Source organism: Onychostoma macrolepis, chromosome 07 (assembly GCF_012432095.1).
Source record: "Onychostoma macrolepis isolate SWU-2019 chromosome 07, ASM1243209v1, whole genome shotgun sequence".
NCBI classification, from domain to species: domain Eukaryota; kingdom Metazoa; phylum Chordata; class Actinopteri; order Cypriniformes; family Cyprinidae; genus Onychostoma; species Onychostoma macrolepis.
In genome coordinates, this window is record NC_081161.1 from 46,712,066 (window position 1) to 46,739,395 (window position 27,330).

A 27,330-nucleotide genomic window follows, 5' to 3' on the forward strand; every position below is an offset into this window, starting at 1 on the left:
TTTCAGTTAGAGAGGGAAAAAAAAAGCTCTTGGCTTCTCTCCTGAGGCCACAAGATGGAGCATCAAGCTAAATATTACTAATGCACATTTATTAAAGCAATAAAATCTTTCAATCTACACTGTAAAAAAAAATTCCATAGAAAAACGGATAATGTACTGGCAGAAAATTACCAGGACATTTTCTGTTAAATTTACGGACATTTCCTTCCACATTAAAAAGGAAAATTCTGTAGATTTACATTTTCTTCTGTACCATAAACAGACAATCCGTTTCGCAGAAATTTCTAAAAAATTATAGCATAGGCCTATCTTTAGTAGCAAATAAATCCAGCACAATATATACAAATTGAACATGGTTTATTTTTACCTCATATAAACATTCTTAAAAGTGCGTTCAGTAGCTTTTATTTGCTTTTAACAGGTGAAGACAAAAATATTATTACATCAATTAATTTAACAATGTGTTTTAGTTTTAAACCGCACCAGGCAGAAAAAAGAAAACATGAGCAGCTACTTGTACAATATTGGTGTTGCACCAAATAGTGGTCACAAACTTCACTGTGAAACAGTCAAGATTCAAAACATTTTCAGATACATGGGAAAAAATTAATACAAAGACAGGGCTGTCATTAATAACAATTGCTACATACTTCTAGTCAATAGTCAAGTGAAATGTTATTTAAAAGGACAGTTCACATCAAAAAAATGTGAATTCTGTCATCTACAACTGACATGGTACTGCAAAAAAAACAAAAAAAAAAAACTTTGTACATCATTAGAAAATAAAGAACAAAGATTCATGCACTCATGCCTGACATTTCAATGGGAAACTAAGAGAACTATACAATCTAAATTAAGAGCAGGGCTCCAAGTGTTTGTGTGCTTTTAGTATCTCTTGCCATGTGCCAGCTTGGGGAAACTACTTCTTTTTTCCTTCTGCTGCATGTTCAGTCCAAGTTCCATGTTGAGATCTGAAAAAAGCTCAGATTGTACATGGATTCTCGAAGTTGTTCATACACGAGTCTTGGAAGCGTCGGTTCCCTTCATCTGAACCGTCGACCCTCGTTCAGGATTTCTTCACAGGAAGACTAGAAATGACAAGAAATTAAATGAATGAAAGTGAAGTATAGACTAACGTGCAGAACAGGTTGAGATTGAATTATCAAGTTCCAGTTCAAACGTTTATACAATGCTAAACTTGCATTTCCAGTGGTCTCCAACTGTATTCAAATTCAAGTTTATTTCTAAAAGCACTGAATAAAACAACAAGGTTGACCATAGTGCTGCACAAACAGTAACACAATGAACAGGAGACAACATTTAAAAGGGATCATATCCATCTAAATGAATAATATAGCAGAGACCTTAAAACAATCATAATACATTTTAAATAAGATCAGAAAAACCATATATAACACTAGCAACCTTCGCACTTATCTTAGATCGAACGCTATCATAAAAAGGTTTTTTTTTGAAATGGCTCTTAAACTGACCAAGTGTCGGTACATCCCTAATATAAAGCGGCAAGCTGTTCCATAATTTAGGTGCGGCGATCGCAAACGCACGATCCCCTCTAGATTTCAGCTTAGACCGAGGAACAACAAGAAGTTTCTGTGATTGGGATCGTAAGGATCTCGTTGTCCTTTGTTCCTTGATTAGATCAGCAATATAAGACCGTGTAGCGATTTAAAAACAAATAATACGATTTTATAGTTAATCCTAAAAGAAATGGGCAACCAATGCAATGCTTTTAACACCGGGGTTATGTGATCTAATTTACGCGTACCTGTGAGCAATCTTGCAGATGCATTTTGGACCATCTGCAATCTGTCTAAAACTTTATTTTGAGTACCATAATATAATGAATTGCAATAATCTAATCTCGAGATGATGAACGCATGAATAACTTTTTCCAGATCTTTCTGGGATAAAAAAGGCTTAATCTTAGAAGTCATCCTCAGTTTAAAAAAACTCTTTCTGACGATTTCATTTATCTGCTTGTCAAATTTAAGTGCGCTATCAAAAATCATCCCCAAATTATTTACATGATATTTCCTAACTTGGCTCAAGGGACCCAACTTAGTTTGAGACGCATTATCAAGTTCAGAGGGACCAAAGACAATCAATTCCGTTTCGATTCATTTAGGCTCAAAAAGTTCATAGACATCCATGCCTTGACATCATCAAGACAAGCCAGCAATCTTTCCATGGCAGTGTAATCACTTGACTTAAATGGTACATATAGTTGAGTATCGTCTGCGTAACAGTGAAAGGACACACAGTATTTACGCAGGATCGAACCTAAAGGGAGCATATAGAGTGAGAAGAGGAGCGGTGCTAAAACGGACCCTTGAGGAATACCACATGATAAAGGTGAGGAAGTTGATGTACACTCACCCAAACAAACAGAAAAACTTCTATTTAACAGATAGGACTTAAACCAGTTTAAGGCATTTCCAGAGATGCCTGCCCAAGTTTCAAGACGGGAAATAAGAATATGATGGTCAATTGTGTCAAACGCTGCTGTGAGGTCTAAAAGCAAAAGTGCTGTCATATTGCCTTGATCGGTTGCCAAACAAATGTCATTAAAAACCTTTAATAATACAGTTTCTGTGCTATGGTGCTTTTTAAAACCTGACTGAAACACTTCACAGATATCATTATCATCAAGAAATGACTCCAGTTGAATAAGAACACTTTTCTCTAAAATCTTAGCCAGAAATGGAAGTTTAGAGATTGGTCTATAATTGCAAAGAACGCTCTTATCCAAATTTTATTTTTTCAACAAAGGCTGAACTACAGCGTGTTTGCAGTACTCGGGAACGATCCCTAGGAGTAAGCTTTTATTTATTATAGAAACTATATATGGACCAACCGTGCGATAATTTGCCTTAAAGTTGTTGGAATAATGTCTTGGGGGCAGATGTAGCTTTCAATTTAAAATGTCATTAAAAGTAGATATGGAGATAGGCTCAAATTCAGATAGCATAGCAGGGGTCTCTGGTGCATTCAAAGGCACATATGTACACTGCTGAATATTATTTCGAACCTCTGATATTCGACTGACAAAAAATTGTAAAAAACTTTCACATAATTCCACAGACGTATCGGCAGACACCTCTAATTTAGGGTTCAAAACAGAGTCAATCGTTGAGAAAAGAACTCTTGGATTTTGGCGATTTTTCTCAATAACATTTGCAAAATAGCTTGTTCTAGCAGATTTCACAGCCCGTTGAAATTTAGACAACGATTCTTTCAGAATTTCATAAGAGATTTGTAGTTCATCTTTCTTCCATTTCCGTTCACATCTTCTACAATCCCTTCTTAGGGACCTGATATATTCATTTAACCATGGAGCTGACTTGTGCTTTCTATGCACCTGCCTTAGAGGCGCCACTTGATCTAGTGTATCCAGGCAGACAGAATTAAAACTATTTACCGCCTCCTCCACGCTAAGGTAATGTGATAAGAGGTCCATTTTTACATTCTGCAGAGAAACCATAAAAGTTTCATTAAAGTCCACATATGTAGTTGGCTTTATCGAACGAGCCAACCTCTTTATGGCACAAGCTTTCTTCAGCTGACATCGAGGGAAGACAGTAAATAGAACAGGATTGTGATCAGCCACCAGGAGATCATCTATGATAATGTCACTGACTGATAAACCAAGTGACAGAATCAAGTCCAGCATGTGACCATAAGTATGAGTAGAACCATTAACCATTTGCTGAAGGCCAACAGAATCAATGAGATTTAAAAAATCCTTTGAAAAGGAGTTTGTCGGACAGCATATGTGAATGTTAAAGTCCCCTAATATTAATATTTTGTCATCTCACAACAATGTCCATTAAAACAGACAACTCTGGAATAAAATTCTTATTAAATCCCGTGGTCGATAGACAACAGCACATAGCACAGGAGCTGACAGCGGACTTCAAAAACTTGGAGTTCAAAACTTGAGAAAACCTCAAATTTGAGTCTGGTACAAATATAAGTATCCTTAAAAATAGAGGCCACACCACCTCCCTTCCGTTTCTCGGGAGTATTAAATACTGCAAAGTTACTTGGCGCCACTTCTCCAAAAACAGACATATCCCCAGCGTTTAACCATGTTTCAGTGATAAATAAAAAATCTAAATTACGGGCTCTAATGAACTCATTTAAGATGAAAGTCTTGTTTCTCAATGAACGGACGTTAATCAGCGCCAACCTGATCGCTGGTCCCGTATCATCCACCACGGCGTCGTGAAACTGCTTCGAGCCACAGGGTACAGGGCGAAGATTCTGTAAATGAACTCCATTCCAATGGAGATACGGGGACGCTGAAGACAGGTCACCACGGGGCCTGCCGGTTCCACTGGCTGAACCCACCGCGGCATCACGTTCTCCGAGCGCCGATATAACACCCGGCCGCCACACCATCCCCATAGTAGCGCATCCACTAGACAAGGCGTTCTCGGAAGAGAGACCAGGTAGGCTTTAAGTTTCACCAACTTTCCTCCCCGCTTTCCGCGACGGCGACGTTTCTTTTCCACAGGAGGCCAGGGCTCGTGTTTCAGCCAGGTGGGAATAATCAGCTGCGGCTTAGTAGTAGGGAGTTGCAGCTCACCTCTTCCTTCTTTAAAAAATTTCTCATATGAGCTTCGAATATTTAAAAGTGTATGGCGATCATAGATCAGTGCGGAGGTAGCATCATGTATAAACAGTGTTACTAAAACAGTCATAAAAAGCAACCAGGATAGAGCAGAGAGACGGCAACTGTATCCGTCATGTGATCTTGTCAACAATGTTTTATGATATACTTAAAGGGTTACTCCACCCCAAAATGAAAATTTAGTCATTAATCACTTTCCCCCATGTCGTTCCAAACCCGTAAAAGCTTTGTTCGTCTTCAGAACACAATTTAAGATATTTTGGCCCAGAAAAGTTTGAAAAGCATCGTCAAAATAGTCCATCTGCCATCAGTGAAGCCAACTTTATGAAGTGATGAGAATACTTTTTGTACACAAAGAAAATAAAAATAACGACTTTATTCAACAATTCGTTGCATCTGTGTCACAGTAGCGCCATTTTGGAGAATACCCGCTGAACACAAACTGCGTACGCTGTTCTGTGTCAGCCGCACCACACGGATACGCTGTTTTCGTTAAATAACGACTTGATTAAAGTTGTTTTTATTTTCTTTGCATACAAAAAGTATTCTCATCACTTCATAAAGTTCAGATTGAACCACTGATGGCAGATGGACTGTTTTAACGATGTCCTTATACTACGTTTCTGTGCCTTGACCGTGTAAGGACCCTTGATGTCTATGGAGGGTCAGAAAGCTCTCAGACTTCATCAAAAATATCATAATTTGTGTTGCAAAGATGAACGAAGGTCTTATGGGTTTGGAACGACATGATGGTGAGTAATTAATGACAATTTTCATTTTTGAGCGAACTAACCCCTTTGATTATTTTCAACTAAACAGCAACACAAAATGCTTTATACACAGTTTCATTACATATGTTCCGTACATTTGTATGAATTCCAAAGTAGGTGCCATCTCCTCTGGATGTTTTATGTTTAAAATAAAATGAAGAGAATGTGTAGCTCAGCCACAACGGGGGAGGAAATGATAAGTTATTGAATGACAGCAATCTGGAATCATCAATAACAATAAAAAAAATAAGAAATTATAAACACATTGTAAATTCAGAAAGCCACTCCAAACATTGATTAAATCTTTCCTACACAAACAACTTCAATAAAGTCAACTGAGTAAACGACTCAATTACTAATTTTGTCAGTATTGAACATCCCTAAAGGTAAATAAAAATGGAAGCATATGGGTAGCAAAATTCAATTTGAAATACACAAAATGGCAATGTAGTTCTGTACTTTTATTTACATTTTGCCACATGTGTCCAAATTTTAGTGCAAAATGAAAATTCAGTTATATAATTTACATTTGCCATTTTCTACACTAGTTTTAATATGCAAATTAAAACATATTTTAACACTTTATAAGTTAATTATTCACAATATTAAGTTAATTAAAACTAAAATTCTTACCCAAATTAATTAGATGTGTTTAACATGTCCAAGCAAAAACTGTAGCAAAATTATCATTTAAATGCTGTTTTTCCTAAATGCATTTAGACTTAAGGACACTTGGGGTTGCATTTCCATCATAATACCGCATGATAATTGTAGCAAAATGCACTGAGAATTTGAGGACGCATTCTGAGCCAAAGGTGCAGCAAAATGCTGATTTAAATGTCTTTCATTTTTCTTAAATGCATTGACACTTACATGTAAGACATTTCAATAACATTTTCATTTAATACCCTGCAATGAATAAGTCAATGTGGAAAGCGTTTGGTTGACGATGAATATTGACCTATTGTGCGTCCTGTTGCTGAGCCCCACCTAACGACTGACAGGTCAGGGGCGTGTTGCATTTTCAAATGCATTTCAAATCCACATTGACTTTAAATTCATAGCAAGGTATTAAATGAAAATGCAATTGAAACGTCTTATATGTAAGTGTCAATGCATTTAAGAAAAACAAAAGACATTTAAATCAGCATTTTGCTACCCTTTTGCTGCACCTTTGGCTCAGAATGCATCCTCAAATTCTCAGTGCATTTTGCTACAATTATCATGCGGTATTATGATAAAAATGCAACCCCAGGTGTCCTAACCCCGAAGTCTAAATGCATTTAGGAAAAACAGCAATTAAATGATAATTTTACAGTCTTGGCTTGGACATATTAAACATATCTAATCAATTTGTGTAATACATTTTCATTTTGCAACTTATAAAGCGTTAAAATATGATTTTATTTAGCATATTAAAGCTAGTGTAGGAAATGGCAAACGTTAATTATATAATTGAATTTTCATTTTGCACTAAATATTGCACAGATGTATGGGAAAATTTAAATACAGAAATACATTGCCATTTAGCATTTCAAATTGAATTTTGCTCCCCATATGCTTCCATAAATAAAACTGTAGTGTTAATAAATAAAACAGAATACAAACCCTTGATAAGAATGCAGGGGGTACTTGGGATGCACAACACAGCAGCAATTACAACCTGTCATTAGAAAAGAAAACAGAAGAAACAATGAATGTCATGAACTGCTGTCCCTTTAAAACATGACTCACATCTGACACATCCCAACTTTACATCAGTCAAGACATTTTAACTTATTTAAAACTGTCACTAGCCAAAAATGGTCATTTTGACATAATTGTGTGTGCTTTTGTCCGTGCAAGAACTCGATGCGCTCCTGACGCGCGCGTTCACCGACAGCGTGCCAGTAACGTTACCGAACAAACTTCTCGCGCGCGCGTGTGTGTGCGTGTGTGTGTGTGTGTGTGTGACAAACAAGACAATAAAATGTCTAACCTACCTCGTTTGGCAGAAAAGGTGCGTTATCCTTGAAGAATTCCGCGATGTCAGATCTTCACCTAGTCGTAATCTCTTTTAAAGAATAAAAAAAGTCGTAATGGTATCTTCTTTTCTTGACAATTGCTCTGCCAGCTTCTGTTGGAGGCACACAGCGCTCTAAACACAGTTGTACGACACTTCAGATTTAGCTGCTTAACATCACCTCAGTAACGTTAACATGCCGGATGCTTTACGGCACGCGCAGTAACAAATACACCGCATCAACAACAATTAAAAGTTAATAAACTTATTTATAAAACTGAAAGTGAGCACACTGTAACACGTAACTTACCTCCACGTCGAGTGAGATGTGATGGTGTGCTGAAAATGTCAAATGCGACGGCTCCGACATTCGTTTGGCAAACAATGGAAGACATAGTTAACGTTACAGTTTGTTACATTTAACAAAATATAATTTACCACGGAAGTGTAAGAACGGTTCCTCAAACCCGAAATCCGACTTTAAAATAAAATTTTTACCGAGACTGTCTCTGTGAATAATGGCGTCTGCTCAAGTACTGTTTTCGCGCCGATAATCGACTGAGCTTCTTCCCACAATGCAAAGCGTAATTAAAAAAATACGGAAAAACACCTGTAAAAACTAAATAAGGAAAATTCCTTCAAATTATTACGGTATATTGTACTGTATTTTTACGGATTTTTTTTACAGTGTGTGAAAAAAGTGCATAATGTTTATAAACCAAATATAATTAATTAAGTTGCTTAAACAATTATAAACAAAACAGCATGTTTAATGCAAAGGGACGAAAGCCAATCACAGAGTACTTTTTTTTCATTTAAAAACATGAGATGCAGTGAGCATGAAGTCTCGAGACTTTTAAAAAAGTTGAACTTATATTAATTTTACATGGCTTTCTAAACATGTGATCTCTTGTGTAACAGTGATAGACGCTTGTGTAACAGTTGTGCGCCACTGATAAAGCTGCCTGATGCCCCAATATTATCCGTCTGCAATACCGGAGGCCGCACTTTCAGGAGTTATAGTTGTTTAGTTGTAGGACCGCATTTCTAGGACCCTACTTTTTTGTGACAGCGCCACCTACGGAGTTGGAGAACCACAGTCTCAGGAACGCATTTCCAGGACCCTAGTTTTGGAGGACCGAAAAAAGTGCCAACAAGGCAGTATTTCCACACAGTTTTAACTACATTAGAGTTTTTTAAAGTTTTATTACACCCAAAATACTACTTTCTTTTTTGCAATTAAACCTGGTTCCTAGGAATGTTGAGTAGTTATTGGGTCTAAGTAGCATAATATAATAACTCAAGTAAAATAAACAAGGAACCACAGTATAGTCTTTTCAGTCTCTAGATCAACCACATTTTCAAGTACAGAGGGAAGACACAAGGATGACTCTGGGGGTAGATTTAAGATTGTGTATATTTTATAAAATAATATATTACAACAGTTGAACTTGAACACACACAAAAACAAATTTGTTCATGACGTGAACCACATAGAAAGAACTTCATGGACGACGTCTTCACTGACCCCTAAGAGAAAGAAAGAGAGAGAAGTGAATGAAATAAGAACATGTTCTACCATCTAATTTTAAATCTCATATTTACACACACATATACGATACAAAAATAATTATATCAATCTTCATACCAATTAATGTTCATAATACTATTATTGCATACTGTTCAAAGATTTGGACAATTTTATTTTGATGTTGTGGGAACAAAGGTTCTTGAAACATTAATGTCAATAAAGCCCATCTGAACTAGATGCAAGAAATCTGAATAGAAATAATATTATTGACATGACTTTAAATATTTAAAGCACAGGTTGTGATGTATGCAGCAGCACTACACAGTAAAATCAGCAGTGTAATATTTGCAGTGTTAAAAGTTATTAATTCCCAGAGAGTTGAATTAACAATCTACAGTGTTAAACAGTGGTGTTCAGTGTTGTCACACGGTGTAATATTTATGTACTTTCACTTTTACACTGAAAGTGTAAAAAAAAAAAAAAAAACGCCAAATTGATCTGACTCCGCCCCTCAAGCACCGCGGCCTCAAAGCCACGACGCCATTTTATCTTCAGGCGACCGAGACGGTAAATTGGATTGCTTTTCTCTTTATAAATTTACACGGGAGAAATACTTTTTGTTGATAATGTTACTTAAAATTTGATCGGTGAACACATTTAGAAATTACTAACTGCGAGTGTTTTGTCAGGTTTACAGTGTTAAGTTCGTGAGGTGTAGAGATGCAACGTTAGCCTGCGTGAAAGTTTCTAATCCGGGTTCGATTTCCTGAAATAGGGTGATTTTACTTGTAAAATAATTTTTGGAATGTGTTTACAATTTATGTTATATATATATATATATATATATATATATATATATATACTTTTAGCTTCTTTCATTTTGGTTCGTTGGCAGACACATTTGGGCGGTTTTCTACTCAGAGGAGAGAATTCATCAAATGGTAAATTTATATTCGTTTTTGAAAGCATTGAGTGCTTTGAAACGGTAATAGTGGGACTGTTAAACATTTATGCGCTAACAATTTAGTTTTTGTGACTCATAACAGCATGTTAAAGTGTCGCGTCAAGCCTCTCTGCAGACGGAGCTGTGTAACGCGGAACATGTAACGTTACCAGTCATTTAATTGGCGTTATCTAATGCAAAACTGTGAAATTACAGCACGTTTGAAAACTTAAATCCATCAGTCTTTCAATTTCCTTCAGTGCCCATGCAGAGCATGCTTGAAACCAGTCTTTATCAATTCATATGGCATGCTATTTTGGGTAAATAATGTCCTAAATATTTCCAGATGTACAAAGTTAAGTTTTAATTTAGAAAGATATGTTTGACTCTATCTGTATTTTCTTTTCACATTATAAATAATAAATTAATAGTAAGAAATTCTAAACGTGTTAATTTATTCTAATGTAGTATACTATGTTCATTTTAAGATGCCTTACTACTCATGTTACCGAGTAAGATTGCAGACCTGGAGTAAGATTGCAGACCTGGAGTAAGATTGCAGACCTGGAGTAAGATTGCAGACCTGGAGTCTGATGACGCCGAGCGAGTGATGGAGGGAGCAGAATGATGAAGATGAAGCCAGAATTGTGAGTCTGTGTCATTTATACATTGTGTCATTCTGTGTACAGTAAAAATTTTAAACACACAAACGAATATGAAAAATTAAAATTTAACTGGGCAGCCACACAATATCTGCTTATGTTCACACCTGGAATTAACTAATTATTAATTTAAGATATCAAAACGCATAAAGCCCAAAAATGAAAACTTATCGTCATTTCTCACTCTCTGTCATTCCAAACCTGCAAGACTTTCATTCATTTTCAAAACACAAATGAAGATATTTTAAATGAAACCTTAAAGATTTCTGTCCTTCCATTGACAGTCTACATAACCACCACTTGGATGCTTCAAGGAGATCATAAAAGTAATCCAAATGAATCGAGCGGTTTAGTCACAATTTTCTGAAGAGACTCGATCGCTTTATACAATGAACAGATTGAATTATTATTTTTTTTTCACATTTAAACACTGATCAGGGATCATAAACGGAAAATTTGGACTAAACCACATGATACGTATGGATTAGATCTCTTTATGAATGATCAAAGTGGTAGTTGCGTGGACTGTCAATCAAGGGACAGAAATCTTATATTCTATTAAAATATCTTCCGTTGTGTTTTAAAGATAACGAAAGTCTTGGTTGAGTAAACAATGATGGAATTTTCATTTTTGAACTAACCCTGTAATAAAAGAATGTGGCCATGTGTGTCTTGTGCTTGTTCACTTGTGCATCACCCAAGATGCATGCTAATGCCAGGTGTGAGCCGAGCCGCTGTGTGACTACACAATCAGTTTAGCAGAATGGTTCCTGAGAGATACTGTCATTATTTTATTTATTAATTTTTTTCCAAGAAGCCAAGTTCCTGGCTTTTCCCAAGACCTTCAAGGACACGATTGACCTTGGAATCAGCTGTAAAGGAGGATGAAACCGATGTCTAAGGTTAGACTATATTTCAGAATAAGATTATCTATATTCACTTATTATCTATATTCTGTGTTCATGCATTTTTTGCTGAAGTTGTCATATCTGTTATTTAGAATGGGACAGCGATATTGCATCCATTTGATTCCACCATCACCACAAGGCTGCAAGGGACCTGGAGAAATGTCAACAAGTATCTTGCTGTAGTCTTTTTCAAAGCTACTTGTCATATTTGTTAATGTCTAGGTAAATTTGATGATTTTATGCGTTTTATTAACTGTTATGTTTCCGTGCAACACTTAATGAATGTGACTGACTAATTAACCTCTACACATCTGGTATATGCTTTAAAGTTGCCACTTTGCCCATTTGTTAAATAAACGTTGGAATTTGTACATCTGTCTGAAGACTCTTGATTTTATGTCTAATCTTGTACATTAACACCATACAATAGCATTTTTATTTTTGCACTGAAAAGAATACTTTATTATTAACACTTAAAGGATTAATACAACACCAGGGGTGTTAAATACCCCAGAGTGTAAAATTTGAACAACAATTGCAAGTGTAACAACTCACATATGGAGTGTAATTTTTCTACACTGTAAGGTGCTACATTAACACTAAAAATTCAACACTATGAATGGTGTACTTTTAGACCGATTGGGACCATATATGATCTTTAGTAGTGTTAAACTGACACTGCGTTTTTTACTGTGTACCTACCACCTGGATGCTCTCCCCTCTTTCCTTAATTGTTTCTCTATCACCCTATTCAATTCTGAAGCCCAGCCAGGCCATATATGATGACCTATCAAAATAAAATTGTTAATTGAAATATGCACAGGTCTGTACATAAGTAGCATAAGGTATAATATACATTAGGGTTTGAAAGGGCAGAAACATGCACAATACATTATATTGTCATGCATGCCTCTGGAAACAGAACACCACAGATTACCTGCACTTCATCCGTGAAGCTCAGCTGCGTAGGTGTTTTATGTAGTACTGACTTCAGAAAAGCAAAAAGGTTGTCCTGTTGTTCTTCACTGTCAAGCGAAAGGACTTTGGAGGATACCACTTGAGTACGTCCTACAGGCAAATTATTACAATTATTTTGTGGTAATAGGATTTTTAAGTGTATTGTGTGATAGTTGTTAGTGAAGGAACAACTGACTTTAAAGCTAGAATATGCAGAATTGGAGAAACGAGCAAGACTAAGGTAGATTTTGAAAGCAATCAACCGAAAATATTCCACCCCCTGACTGTGAGCACGTGACAGTTAAAACTGTTTATTTTAACTTAATTAAAATGAAAAAAAAAAAAAAAGAGTAATTAACAACGAACGTGCTACAGTTTATTGTGCTGTCAATAATTCAACACAGGCTTATCATGCAACAGTTTCGTTAAATGAATGTGCTAACAATTAATTTTACAGCATTAGAGGCTAATATATAATGGCTGCATTCAAGACTATTTAGCAAATCAGGATCACTTCGGCTATGCTAACTTAACAATGAAATGCATCAATGCAATTGTTTTTAATGTTAAACAAATAAAAATTTATTCACATTTGATACTCACCCTCTGACTGTCATCCATCTTCGCTGATCCTCTACTTCGGTAGGTGGCGTTGTCACTAAAAACCTAGGGTCCTAGAAATGCGGTCCTAGGACTGGGTTCCTGAAAATGCAGCCTCCGCTTTTGCAGGCAGATGCTACTCGCCTGATGCACACCTGAAATTCAAATGCAACATTTTTGCATTCGAATGTGGATTTTTATTTTAAGTTCGACGAATATTCGAAATTCAAATTTTTATTTGACAGCCCTATATAGCACATAACATTGGAAACACTTCAGTCGTCACCGGATTGGTTAAATTATACAGGATTTCCAGAAGATGTGTGTGTCACGTTCTTTAACGTACTTTAACGTACTGCCTGGAAACAAAGATGCCACGATGCCAAAACAGGTCCGTGTACTTTTGCGTCCATTCGTTTTTCGTTTTTTAACCCAGACCAGAAAAATGAAAAAAGAACGGTTATTGTAAATGCTATGCTGAAAACCAAAACTGAAATTAGAACCGTACACACAGGGCTGGTAGGGCGAGTAGCATCTGCCTGCAAAACCGGAGGCTGCATTTTCAGGAACCCAGTCCTAGGACCGCATTTCTAGGACCCTATGTTTTTAGTGACAACGCCACCTACGGAAGTAGAGGACCAGCGAAGATGGATGACAGTCAGTGTGTGAGTATCAAATGTGAATCAATTTTTATTTGTTTAACATTAAAAACAGTTGTGATGAATTTCATTACAGTTAACTTAGCCGAAGTGATCGTGATTTGCTAAATAGTCTTGAATTCATAGCCTTCATATAGCCTCTAATGCTGTAAAATGAATTGTTAGCATGATAAGCCTGTGTTGAATTATTGACAGCACAATAAACTGTAGCACGTTCGTTGTGAAAGCGTGAAATTACTCATTGTTTTTCCATTTTAATTAAGTTAAAATAATCTTAATGTTTTAACTGTCACGTGCGCATTCAGCCTGTTTAACGTTACCCCACAATACATGTTATGAGTACGTCTCTTCATTTTGACATGGTTTTATAATGTTGGTTGAGACATATGACATTTTGATAGTCAGACATAACAGAGAGGCCATAATAATAATTGACTGTTAAAATACCACGTGTTAGATTGTGTCATTTACTGTGTACTGTACTCTATATGAAGTGCTTTCAAGGACACAGCTCAGGGCAGGCAATAGTATGACAAAAGATTAATAAATAAATTGGTCAAGTATTGGAATTGTTTTCACACAATGTCCAATGTATCCTTTTTAAGCGTTAACAGTATTTCTGTTAACTTAGCAGTGATTATGTTCTCCATTTACTGTTTCAGTGAAGTGGAAGAATTAAATAGTGTTATAGAGAAACAACTGAGAAAAGAGGGGAGAGCATCCAGGTGGTGCTGCTGCATACATCACAACGTGTGCTTTAAATATTTAAAGTCATGTCAATAATATTATTTCTATTCAGATTTCTTGCATCTAGTTCAGATGGGCTTTATTGACATTAATGTTTCAAGAACCTTTGTTCCCACAACATCAAAATAAAATTGTCCAAATCTTTGAACAGTATGCAATAATAGTATTATGAACATTAATTGGTATGAAGATTGATATAATTATTTTTGTATCGTATATGTGTGTGTAAATATGAGATTTAAAATTAGAGAGTAGAACATGTTCTTATTTCATTCACTTCTCTCTCTTTCTTTCTCTTACGGGTCAGTGAAGACGTCCATGAAGTTCTTTCTATGTGGTTCACGTCATGAACAAATTTGTTTTTGTGTGTGTTCAAGTTCAACTGTTGTAATATATTATTTTATAAAATATACACAATCTTAAATTTACCCCCAGAGTCATCCTTGTGTCTTCCCTCTGTACTTGAAAATGTGGTTGATCTAGAGACTGAAAAGACTATGATTCCTTGTTTATTTTACTTGAGTTATTATATTATGCTACTTAGACCCAATAACTACTCAACATTCCTAGGAACCAGGTTTAATTGCAATAAAGAAAGTAGTATTTTGGGTGTAATAAAACTTTAAAAAAACTCTAAAATTCTAATGTAGTTAAAACTGGGTGGAAATACTGCCTTAGTGGCACTTTTTTCGGTCCTCCAAAACTAGGGTCCTGGAAATACGTTCCTAGGACTGCGGTTCTCCGGCTCGGTAGGTGGCGCTGTCACAAAAAACTAGGGTCCTAGAAGTGCGGGTCCTGAAAGTGCGGCCTCCGGTATTGCAGACGGATAATATTGGCGGTGGGCCGACGTACTGAAGGGGCCGACTTTTATTTTATTTATTTTTATTTATTTTTTGCCAAGGACCATAAGTCATGTCAAGTGTGTTCATAGAGGTTTCTATGGGCCAAAGCGAATAAATCTAGATTTAAATTCGAAAAGACACGATATTGTCAGACCTGATGTTTTTTATTATCCAGAACAACTCGATGATACAGATCTACACTAGCAGACACAAGTTATTGAACAGTAAGATGAATGTTTGAATGTTTTTTAAAGAAGTCTCTTCTGCTCACCAAGCCTGCATTTATTTTATCCAAAATACAGCAAAAGCAGTAATATTGTGAAATATTTTTACTATTTAAAATAGCTGTTTTCTATTTGAATATATTTTAAAATGTAATTTATTTCTGTGATGCAGCTGTATTTTCAGCATCATTACTGCAGTCTTCAGTGTCACGTGATCTTCAGAAATCATTCTAATATGCTGATTTTCTGCTCAAGAAATATCTATTATTATTAATGGATTCTTTAATGAATAGAAAGATCCAAAGATCGGCATTTATCTGAAATAAAAAAGCTTGTGTAACATTATACAATACACCATTCAAAAGATTGGAGTCAGTATAATTTTTGTTTTGTTTCTTGGGAAAGAAATTATGGAAATTAATACTTCTATTTAGCAAGGATGCTTTAAATTGATCAAAAATGATGATAAAGACATTTATAATGTTACAAAATATTTCTATTTCAGATAAATGCTGTTTTTCTGAACTTTCTATTCATCAAAGAATATAAAAAATATATATATATATACTTAAAATTACATTTTAAAATGTATTCAAATAGAAAACAGTTATTTTAAATAGTACAAATATTTCACAATATTACTGTTTTTGCTATATATATATATATATATATGGTGGTGGGCCATCAGGACCAAAAATTGCCAGGGCCGATTTTTTTGTCCCAGTCCAGCCCTGCGTACACACAAAATGTTACCCGAAAAAGTAAAATATTGACTTCTTTTCAGATTTTTTTTTTTAATGAATTTTTGCACTTTTAATAAACATTTGAAAAATGCACAAATTAATATAGAAAAATGTAGATTTTAACAGTTTTTCTTTGGCCAAATTTAGTAATGCTTCTCCTGCACCTTCAGTTGAGAACTAGAGCCATCTTTGGAACAATGCAGAGACTTAATACAAATATGATTTTTAAAATAGACACAGCAGAATCCTGGGAACTTTATCATCATGAAATTATATACTGGGATATAATTTTGGTAACACTTTATTTCGATAGTCCACTTTAGACATTCTACTAACAGTAAGTAACTTTGCAACTACATGTCAACTAGCAGTCATTAGAGTATTAGTAGACTGTCTGTTTAATATCTTCTAACACTTTATTTTGATGGGTCCACAACATACAACATACTGACTGTGAGAAACTTTGCAAGCATATATCAACTTATTCTACTAACTCTAAACCTACCCTTCTGAGAGTTAGTAGACATAGTTGCAAATTAATGAGAATTAGTTGACATGTAGTTGGCATGTAGTTACAAAGTTATTATAGTTAGTAGAATGTCTAAAGTGGACTATCAAAATAAAGTGTAACCATAATTTTGTCAAAATTGTGTGTGCTATCTGGGTCACGGTATCGGAGAGGACCATGGTGGCTCAAAGTACAGTAGGCTATATCGTGTTAGAGCGCTACACACGGATTAATATATGGGGTAAATATAGAAATATAATATAGAAATATATAAAGTTATAATCTCCAGATACAGGCAGGCCTGGTTCCTGAATCAAATCACTGAGGTGCTTCTGAAATCATTTGAAAATCTGAAATCATTGTCTTTTTCCCCCCTTCTCCCAAATCAGATTATAAAAGGCTACTGTTTCAGTTATTAAAATAGTTCAGTTTTGTATGCAATGGCAAAGTGATTATATTTCGTTTCGTTTTTTTTATTAGCTAAGTTAATTTAGAAAAACGTTTGGAGCATTTTTTTGTTCGTTAAATAAGTTTATTTCTTTCTTAAAGTAACGAGCAAGCGGCCAGCGGCGGACCTGCAGGCTGATCATAGCATGTTTGATCAATTCAGCCTTCTCAAATCATCACGACTTGCCTAAAATACAATAGATATATGCCTTGTCTTTGCTTTAACTGACCTTCTCTTGCTTTCGTTCCCTCTCCTGTAGAACTTGTCCAGGATACAGTTATTTGCAAAGAAATGGGCTATCTAATGTGTATTTCATACATGTTTTTAGGCATGAAAAATTATTAAGATCATAAAAATATCGAAGCTAAATGTTTTCATTATGGTAGCTACGTCAGTGTGAGAGGATAATGATCAGCAAAACAAGTAATGCAAATACCCTTTGAAACCCCAGCCGTAAGCATTCATGTCTTTATATTAATTAATCAAATTTAATACAATTTTCAGTACATGAACGCAAAATATGTTTGTTTGTAAAACTAGTTGATTGTTCTGTGTAAACCTTAAGCTCTCATTTCAGTAAAGATTGTCACAGTTTAACTAAAAACTATGCAAAATTTTAAGCTCTTTATTAAGTAAAGATTGTCAGAATATATAGCACATCATGCAAAATGTTGTGGTGACTTTTGCCATTTTGTTTTTCTGTATAGCCACAAGAAGGCAGCAGAACACATGAAACAGAAGGACAGCAGAAGAGAGTAAAGCTATTATACAGAAGTACAGACGGCAAGACACAGCGATACAGACATAGGGTAAACCTACCTGTTAAGCACACTTCCATTTTTGAGCTCAGATTATAAAATGAAAAAATAATGTATTTTCTTACTTGATGTCTTAATCAATTGATGTGTTTGTTACAATACCTCCTATAATTTCAAGTCCATCAGATCATTGCACGCTGAGATATGAGTCTCCATGTGTTCACCCTTATGAAAATTAACCATGTTTTTTTTTGTAGTAACCATGGTTTAACTATGGTTTTTGCAGTAAAACCATAGTAACTACAAAATGAACCATGGTTTTACCGCAGTAACCAAACTATGTTTTTTGTAGTAAAACCACAGTAACTACATAATAAACCATGGTTTAACTATGGTTTTAGTAGTAAAACCATTGTAACTACGAAATTGATCATGGTTTTACTGCAGTAACCATGATTTATCTATAGTTTTTGTAGAAAACCATAGTAATTGCAAAATGAACTATGGTTTACCACAGCATTTGCAGTAGAACCATTACAAAATAACCCATGGTTTTTCAACAGTATTAACTAGTTATTTCTTACTCTTAAAAAAATAGGGTTCAATAAAATAATCATAATCTCATGATTTCTGAAAATGAAACAATCAAATTTGGCAAATGTGTTGTCAGTTATTACAAAAAATACACTCTTAAAAAATGGTTATTTGGCAGGGTATGGTTCCATGAAGAACCTTTAATATCCAAAAGAACCTGTCCATTGCACAAAAGGTTCTTTAGACTATATAATGGTTCTTCACAATCAACATTTTTGTAAATATTTTTTTCTGGAAAGTGAGATCAAGTGAGCTAAATGTTCCTAGCTGCCTGGTCCAGAACTCATTCCAGACTCATTTTCTTTTAGTTGTGTTCAATTAAAGCTCAATAAAGTATTCATTTTTAGTTATAAATAGTGTTTAATTTAAAAAAACACCAGTAGATCAGTCCTTTTATACTTTTTACTCCTATTTTAATGCTGTTTTGCATGACTCAAAAAATGTATTATGCTAGTTATTTAGCAAAAGCAAAGTTTAGTATAAAAATCATGTTTTAAAATGAAATAAAAAGGCTGAGTGATACAAATCTTTTTTTTATTTATCCCACTATCATACATTTTGCACAAATGTATTGGTTGTAGAACTACAAAATGAGTTTCAAATTCGCGATTTAAAGAGATTTTAAGAGGGTAGTGAATGCTGCATGACTGTGGCGTGTTTAAATGGGCGCGTGCGCTGAATTCGCGCGCTCATTCAAACGCTGCAGCGGAGGGAGTTGCCATGGAAACGGTGCTTAACACTGTAACTGACGAACAGTAAATCTCCGTCTCTCCTGCTGTTTTCACTGCTTTCAGGTGAGTTTAGTCCCTAAAATCACACAAATATCACACACAACTGTTCCAGACACTTTCTTACATGTAACTGACATGTTTCTGTTGAATATTTACTTCACAGTAAATATTCCGCTAGCATCTGTTTTCAGACGAAGTATGTTAGGCTAACGCTGAAGCCTGAGCTCTTATTTATGAAAGTTTGGGCTTTTAATCACATCTTTATGTGTAGATGACAGGTTTTGGTAGCTTTGTAAAGGGTTTGCTGTCAGTTTGTCAATGGTTTATTGGAAGTTGTCTAACTTGTTTAGCCTAAAATATGTGCTTTACTGTTAATGGGTGACGTCACTTACATGAAGCACGAATTAACTGAATCTAACATTAGTTCAAAAGTGCTTTGATCTTTCATGGTAAACAAATATCGATAAAAAATTTTTTTTTTAAATTGTTCTGTGGTTTCAGGAGTAATAATATAATCTTTCTACAAAGGAAGAGAAGCTCCAAGATTTCAAAATTGCTGAAGGGAGCTGCTGACAGAAATGCAGAAAACACAGGTGAGCATAGAAGAAATATGCATTCATATGCATTTTTTTCACAACATATTTTCTTATATCACCATGCATCTGTTATATTACAGTTCATTAAGGAAGGCTTTGACAGATAGTGACACAAACCTAAATACATGAATGTTAATAATTTTATTTTAAGAAATTGTTTGTGTGTGTGTGTGTGTGTGTGTGTGCATGTACCGTTTTCTTTTCTGCGTTTCACTTCTGCCCTAGCTTGCTTCCTTTAAATAAAGCTAAATATCGTTGGCTCTGGGATAAATTGCATATTATGTTTCTAGATTATATGCTGATGGCCGTGCAGCAGAGGAGCGCAGAGTCTATGAACCATGTGACTAGTAAGTAAAACCTCAAACATACAGGACACTACTGTTCAAAAGTTAGAGGTTGGTATGATTTTTTTGAATGTGTTTTTTAAGTAAGTCTTCTGCTCACCACTACTGCATTTATTTGATTAAAAATACAGTAAGAACAGAAATATTGTAAAATATTATCATTTAAAATACCACTTTTTTTATGTGAATATATTTTAAAATGTAATTTTTTTTTGCTGTGATCAAAGCTGTATTTTCAGCATCATTACTCCAGTCTTCAGTGTCACATGATCCTTCAGAAATCATTCCAAGATGCTGATTTGCTGCTCGAAACATTTCTGATTACTACCTTTGTTGAAAACAGTTTTTGCTGCTTAACATTATTATGGAAACAATACCATTCAAACATTTGTGGTAAGAAAATAAAGAAATTAATACTTTTATTAATCAAGGGTGTATTATATTTATCAGAAGTAACAGTGAAGACATTTATAATGTTGGAAAAGATTTCTATTTACTAAATTGTTTAATACATTTAATAAATGTTGTTAATTGTACTTTCTATTCATCAAAGAATCCTGAAAAAGGTATCACCGTTTCCACAAAAATGTTAAGAAGCAAAAACTGTTTTCAACTGTTTTAATAAGAAATGTTCTTGAGCAGCAAATCAGCATATTAGAATGATTTCTGAAGGATCATGTGACACTGAAGACTGGAGTAATGATGCTGAAAATTCAGCTTTGATCACAGGAATAAATTACAATTTACAATATATTCAAATAGACAAGAGTTCTTTTTAACGTGTAATTATATTTTGCAATATTACTATTTTCTCTGTATTCCTGATAAAATAAATGCAGACTTGATGAGCAGAAGAGATTTTTTTCCCAAAAACACTGTAATGTTTCCAAAATCTTGACAGTTGCTGTATAATTGTTACTATATTGCTTAAATACCATTAATTGGATGGATTTGTGGCCCAAGATGCTGGGATAGGCTTCAGCCCCCAAGACCTTAGAGAGGATAAGTGGTTTAGAGAGTGAATAGATGGATGCATGAACTTCCAAAATACTTTGACTTGCTTTGATTTTGTTTCTATTCTGACTGCTGTTCAGCTTAAAAATACCTTTCCATACTCACAACCGGCGCAACGTCATAGAATGTCTCTGAACAGGTTCACGCCCACTTTTGGGGGAAAACAAACCGCCATACAGCATCGGATCGAGGAAGTGGACTAACCTTACAACATGCCAAAGAGTTGTTGTGTGGTTGGGTGCACCAATAATGTTTGTAAAAACCCAAATTTAGCCCAGGCTACCTGCCACCATCATCCATATCTTGCTGTTATGGAAATATTAAGAATTACGGATGATGCTATCGAAAGCGAAGCCAGGCTAGTTGTATGGCTGGACAGAAAAGTGCACTCAGTACTCTAAATATAAGGACATAATATATACATTTAAAGATTTTTACTTTCAAATGAAGTAAAATCATTCACTGGTTTACCTGGTGATTAGATTAGGTATGAGTAAATGTCCGGCAAGACACCTCTGGCCACTGGGTGGGGTTGTTACACCAATTTGACGCTGGGATAATGAGTTTTTAAATTGACCAAATTAAGTTTGTGGATGTATCTTTCACGCTCTATGGCAGGCAGGGTGGACATATAATTACTTGACATGATTAATCCTAGTGATTACTTAAGTTATTCACGTCTGTCGGCTGTGTATGGACGTTGCTTTTTGCCGCTATTTTGTATTGAAGCCTATGGGAAGTCTAGTTTGTTTTCCCCCAAAAAGGGGCGGTAACGAAATTGACAGTTAAGTTCCCGGATGTGCCGGTAGTGCGTATTATTGTTGTTTGTCATTTTGCATCATTATACCTGTTGTCACGAATCCAGTCGGCACTTCCATTCACCACCAGAGGTCACTCGCTCACCACATGGACTTTCACACCACACACCACACTGGACTTCATTTCCCATCATCCAACACTGGTCACAGCTGTCACCAATCACTCATTGCACTAATCACACGCACACCTGATCCCACGCACATACTGATCACACACGCTTTATAAGCCTTGGACCTTCTCTGCCTCTCTGCCGAGTATTGTATGCATTTACCGCTCCCCTAGCCGTAGCAACTCTACCAAGCCCCTGATAGGTTTCCCCGTGTTTGTTCTACCCGTGTTCCCTGGATTAACCCTTGCCTTGCTGTCTGGACACTGTTTACCCCGTATTGGATTCTAGCCCGTGTTCCCTGGATTATCTCTTTGCCTTGCCCACTGGATACTGTTTGCCGATCATCGACCTTTGCTTGCTCTAGGATTACTCTTTGTCTTGTCCCTGCCATGCCTGTTTGCCATTGTTTCGACCCTGCCTGTACGACCACGTCTCTGCCTAATAAAAGCTTGCGAATGGATCCGCACGTCTCACGTCTCGTCAGCCATGTTACACCTGTGCTAAACCTATTAAAATTAAGAAACTAATGAAAGGTTGTTTTTTTATTTTTTTAAGACAACCAAACCAAAAGTGGACTGTAACCTACCGGACTATATGATAGACTTCATAATGACAACTACTGCCATGTATGCAGCATCCAAAGGTTTTGAAAAAAGCCTATTTTAAAATATTATTATTTTAAATTTTTTTTTATTTGAAAGTAGACATTTCACTCTCTCTATATATATTTTTCATAGACAGAGTTTAGAAGTTTCTCGCTCAAGTTCACAGAGACCGAGACGGCAGAAAGCGCATCCTGTTTGCTTTAATTACTTTACAGAAGCGCATCGTTGTTATTCTGAGTGCACACAAATAAACGTAGAGTCTTTACAGATTCGAAAGATGTATTAGGCTACTTTTATCTGTATGACCAAAAATTACGGAGATTTATTTATTAACTAGTTGCTTATTAGCATACTAACATATTGGTTGTTTGTTATGTTATGACCAGCTCGTTTAAAAGGAGCAAACAACAAAGGATATCAATGCCAATTGTTTTATTTAATTGAACTAATCGAACAGCAGTCCGTAATAACTATAAAGCATAAGTCTAGGGATAATAAAGAAAACTAAAGAAATAAATAACAACAAAACTTTAACTACAAGATATAAGAAATGCCAAAAGAAACAAATAAGCAAAGAGACACTCCGGAGAAAACATCCCCCACAGAGTGCCTTCCTCAGTTAATAGATATCACACTTAAATACGCTACTAATCAAACAATTAACATAAGGAAGACCAATCAGAGCCTGCCACACTCTGCCCAATAGGATCTGGAGAAGACTCAGGGTCGTCACAGTTAGTGCTTATAAAGCACATATTAATGCCTTATTCTCTATGACCATATTTTAGATCCCTTAATCGACCCCATACCTAAACTTAACATCTATCTTACTATTAATAAGCAGCAAATCAGAAATTTGTTGAGGCAAAAGTCGTAGTTAATAGTGAGAACTGGACCTTAAAGTGTGATCAAAACATCTTCTGCCACAGAACCACAGTCACGGTCTGCTGTTTAACCATCATTTGTGTCTTTCACTGTCAAGTCAAGTCACTTTTATCTTTACTTTGTTCAGTGTTGACTCAGATTGCCTCAAGAACTGAACTGAGAGAACAGATGTCATTATGACTCTCTAGTAATGACTGAAGTCAACTTTTGAGGTTTTTGTAAAGTTACATACAGTAATTCCTTCTGATGGATTTGGTAACACTTGGGTCATTACTACTGTATTATCATGACCTTCACTTAAGAGCACTGTAGTCGTTCATAAGTGTTATTGTTTTCTTGTTTTGTTCTGGGTCCCACCCTATATATGCGAGGGTCTCTGTAACTCTGTTCCAGCAGTAATCATTGTCTGATGCTCTTGCAAACGCACTTTTACATTGCTATTTACATTGTGCCATTCCATAGACTATTACTGTTTGTGTACAGCTTATTATTATAAATACTGTAAATTAACCCTTTCTGTATTTGTACAATTGATTTCAAAATGTGTATATTCTTGTTTTATATGCTGCCAAGCAGACAGACTGGTTCTTTCTGCACTGCTAATGAACAAAAGTATCTTTTTAAGATTTCGCCACAGCAGTAAGGAATGTCTGGGTTTTTGTTGTAACTGTAAAACAAATAGAAGGTAATAAAACAGAACATAAACCTAACAGCAAGGCGTCATGGTATTCAGTACTGTTCATAAGCTCAGTTCGTCAGCTTTAGCGCTCAATGCCGCCTTTCCTCAAACAGAGCCTTTAAAATGAAAAGAAATGTAGAAATGTGTTTTAGGTTTCAGGAAATATTGTAAACGTAAAGTAGAATAAAAGTCAAGAAAGAATGGTGTAAAACGCAGATTTTATTTTCTGATTTCATTGTACAAGAAACACATTAAAAGTTTAGTAGGCCCCAAAGTTAATAATAATAAAGTAAACCATTACTTTATAAGCAGAAAGAAAAACATAAAGGTTATAAAAACACACACATGATTTGACTATATTTCTACTTTGTTTGTTGTTACATTAATGATTAGACTTTTTCTGTTCCTGGTGCTCTGCTATGCTGACTTCATTCACATCTCAAGCTTATGCTATGGTACAATATGAGCTGTATACTTCTTTTTGCTTTGTTTCTTTTTGTTTTTGTTGCTTTGGTTTTTTTTTTTTTACTAGTTCAGCAATGATTTAATCTTTTTCCTTCACAGTTTTCTTGGTATTGTTGAGCTCATTAGCCATTTGAAGTAGTTATACAGCTGTTTTGATTGTGTGTCATCATGGCTTCAATCTTCCTCATGAGGAGACTGACTTGTGCACAGTCCTTCTCTCTGTTGTTAAATGCATGGTACCTGCCCTCACATGCGTCAATCACATCCTTTATCTCTGGAGTCTTGCAAATATAGTCTTTAATTGTCTTCTCTTCAAGATCGTCTTCCCTGGTGAACAAGACCATCATGTGTTCTGTTGCCTTAGTGCCAAAGACTTTCTGGATGAGTGCAACTGTGTTTTTTTCCTCTGCAGTGAAGCGGCCGATGGAAAGGACGAGAAGGAAGACGTGAGGACCTGGAGCTGCAAGAGGGATGCATTTAACAATCTCTTTCATCACTTCATCATTAGACAGGTTTCTGTCATATAGACCAGGAGTGTCCACAACAAGCACCTCTCTGTTATTTATTATCGTTTTTCCAGATTTGCACTGTTTATTGCTCGATGCAGCTCTTGCTTCAGAACTGAACACCTTCTCACCGAGAATAGTGTTTCCTGCGGCGCTCTTGCCGACTCCTGTTTTACCCACCAGAACAATACGAACGCTGTTTTGACCTGTTGACAATTATAACAACATGTAACACTCAGCATGAAACATTTCTTGTTATAACTGAAATAGATATAACATTCAGAACTTACTCATTGTGGTGCTGTAGCGCTGCTGCTGATGATTTCTTCTTCAAACTCTTCAGAATATCAGAGGGCTTTATTGTGTAGATTTACTGTGTAGACATCAGTATATAAACTCTACAGAGCTCCTCCTGTTTTACATAATTAATTAGCAATATGCTCAGCTTCTGTTTTCTGATTGGATAGAGAGTGGGTTTACTTTGACAATTTAGGAAGGCAGATGAGAGAAACTAAATCAAACCGATTCAATTGAAGACCTGCTTTCAGAGGGTAAGTGTTTGTCATTTAGCATTATTTGCTCTATAGAACCATTACTCTTCACATGATTGTGTGATGAGAGTCAAAGGAGGTAAGCAATAAGAGGATTACATAACATTTATACTACTAATAAAGGTTCTTTATTGATGTCTTTTTACTGTAGTGAAGCTTCAAAAAATTGTGAATTTGCTTAACCAAAACATTGTGGGAAAAGTACAAATAAATAAGATAAATTGGACCTAAATGATATACAATCCCATATAGTGAATAATTGTTTTGTTACTACTTAAGAGAAGTTAGTGTTATAACATTTCAAAATTAGAAGCACACATTTCCCTAGAATATCATTATATGCTTAAACATTAAGATTTGTACTCATGGAAATTACTAAAGTAGTCAAACCTGTTCATTAGAAGGGGGGGTGCCAATACTTTTGGCAATATAGTGTATATATATATATATATATATATATGTGTGTGTGTGTGTGTGTACTTGTTATATGTATATATGTACTGTATATATGTATTTGTTTATTTATTTATTTTTACCATAGGAAATATCTTTGCTTTCTGGAAGCTGTGACAGTCTACCTTGGTTATGGAAGCCAAATATACATTGCAAGTTGTCCTTCTTGGGTCAACTGGCTCTGGCAAGAGTTCTTCAGGAAATACCATACTTGGGGAAAAACTTTTTAAATCTTATGCATCCACTCAGTAACATGATCATACCTGTCTGAAACAAGGACCATCAATGGAACAGAAGTTACAGTTCTGGACACTCCTGGATGGCAATGTACTAAAATGTCTGTGAATGAAGTTGAATCAGCACTGAAGGATGCCATCAGGTCACTTAATGGGCCTTATGCTTTTCTCATGGTCATCCCTATCGGTTCCTTTACACATAAAGAGATAGAAATTATTTCAAATCTGAAACAAGTCCTAAGAGAAGAATTTATGAATCACACTACCATTCTGTTCTCATTCTCTGATAACCTTGAGTCAAAATCCTTTGATCAGGATGGAAAAAGGAGAATTGCGTAGAATCATTGAGTGCTGTGGAAATCGAAAGTACACATGGAACAAGAAGAATATATCAACAGTGTGCAATCTAGACGAGATGTTGCAGGATCTGAAAGGAACTGAATGACAATTCAAAGAAGTGTTACCAGACTAAACACTGATTAGTCAACAAGATCACAATCTAAACACATTTGATGAGACAGGATTTTCAGATGTTCATATGAAGAGGCAGAAGACAGAAACTCCTCCGGAGGAGCCAAATAAAGAAGTCAGAGTTGTAGTCCTGGGAATGGCTGGAGAAGGAAAGACCTCAACTATCCGGACACTTTTGGGACAACATTTCCACATTGAAAGAAGCAACCCAAAAGTTCACTTGACCAGCAGATCTGGGATGAATTTCAAGTTGATTGATTCTTCTGGCTTTAGAAATGCAAACAAGGTGGAAAGTGTGATCTCTCAGGCTTTTTCG

General features: G+C 35.5%; 1 protein-coding gene and 3 long non-coding RNA genes across 6 annotated transcripts; 2 read left to right on the forward strand and 2 right to left on the reverse strand.

Moving 5' to 3' along the window:
* Nucleotides 1-517: 517 nt before the first annotated feature.
* LOC131544578 (uncharacterized) lies at nucleotides 518-7,967 on the reverse strand. Its single transcript, XR_009272165.1, has 3 exons — nucleotides 7,407-7,967; nucleotides 7,033-7,087; nucleotides 518-1,088 (listed from the first exon to the last, which is right to left on the reverse strand). It is a non-coding gene; the product is annotated as an uncharacterized LOC131544578 (long non-coding RNA).
* A 2,481-nt stretch (nucleotides 7,968-10,448) lies between these two features.
* Nucleotides 10,449-11,828, forward strand: LOC131544609 (uncharacterized). The gene is made up of 3 exons (XR_009272169.1): nucleotides 10,449-10,547; nucleotides 11,377-11,464; nucleotides 11,563-11,828. It is a non-coding gene; the product is annotated as an uncharacterized LOC131544609 (long non-coding RNA).
* Nucleotides 11,829-19,220: 7,392 nt separating this feature from the next.
* LOC131544058 (uncharacterized) lies at nucleotides 19,221-25,346 on the forward strand. 2 transcript variants are annotated; one of them, XR_009272037.1, is made up of 4 exons: nucleotides 19,221-19,344; nucleotides 19,783-19,874; nucleotides 20,168-20,224; nucleotides 25,210-25,346. It is a non-coding gene; the product is annotated as an uncharacterized LOC131544058 (long non-coding RNA). The 2 variants fall into 2 exon arrangements; XR_009272038.1 differs by having other exon boundaries at nucleotides 19,285-19,344; nucleotides 19,810-19,874.
* Nucleotides 24,534-26,272, reverse strand: LOC131544055 (GTPase IMAP family member 4-like). 2 transcript variants are annotated; one of them, XM_058781996.1, is made up of 3 exons: nucleotides 25,594-26,272; nucleotides 25,435-25,509; nucleotides 24,534-25,257 (listed from the first exon to the last, which is right to left on the reverse strand). In XM_058781996.1, exons 1-3 carry the CDS (start codon nucleotides 25,595-25,597, stop codon nucleotides 24,920-24,922), a joined length of 417 nt encoding a protein of 138 aa, XP_058637979.1. In that variant the 5' UTR covers nucleotides 25,598-26,272; the 3' UTR covers nucleotides 24,534-24,919. The 2 variants fall into 2 exon arrangements, with proteins under 2 accessions (XP_058637979.1, XP_058637978.1); XM_058781995.1 differs by having other exon boundaries at nucleotides 24,534-25,509; nucleotides 25,594-26,267.
* Between the last annotated feature and the right edge of the window lie 1,058 nt (nucleotides 26,273-27,330).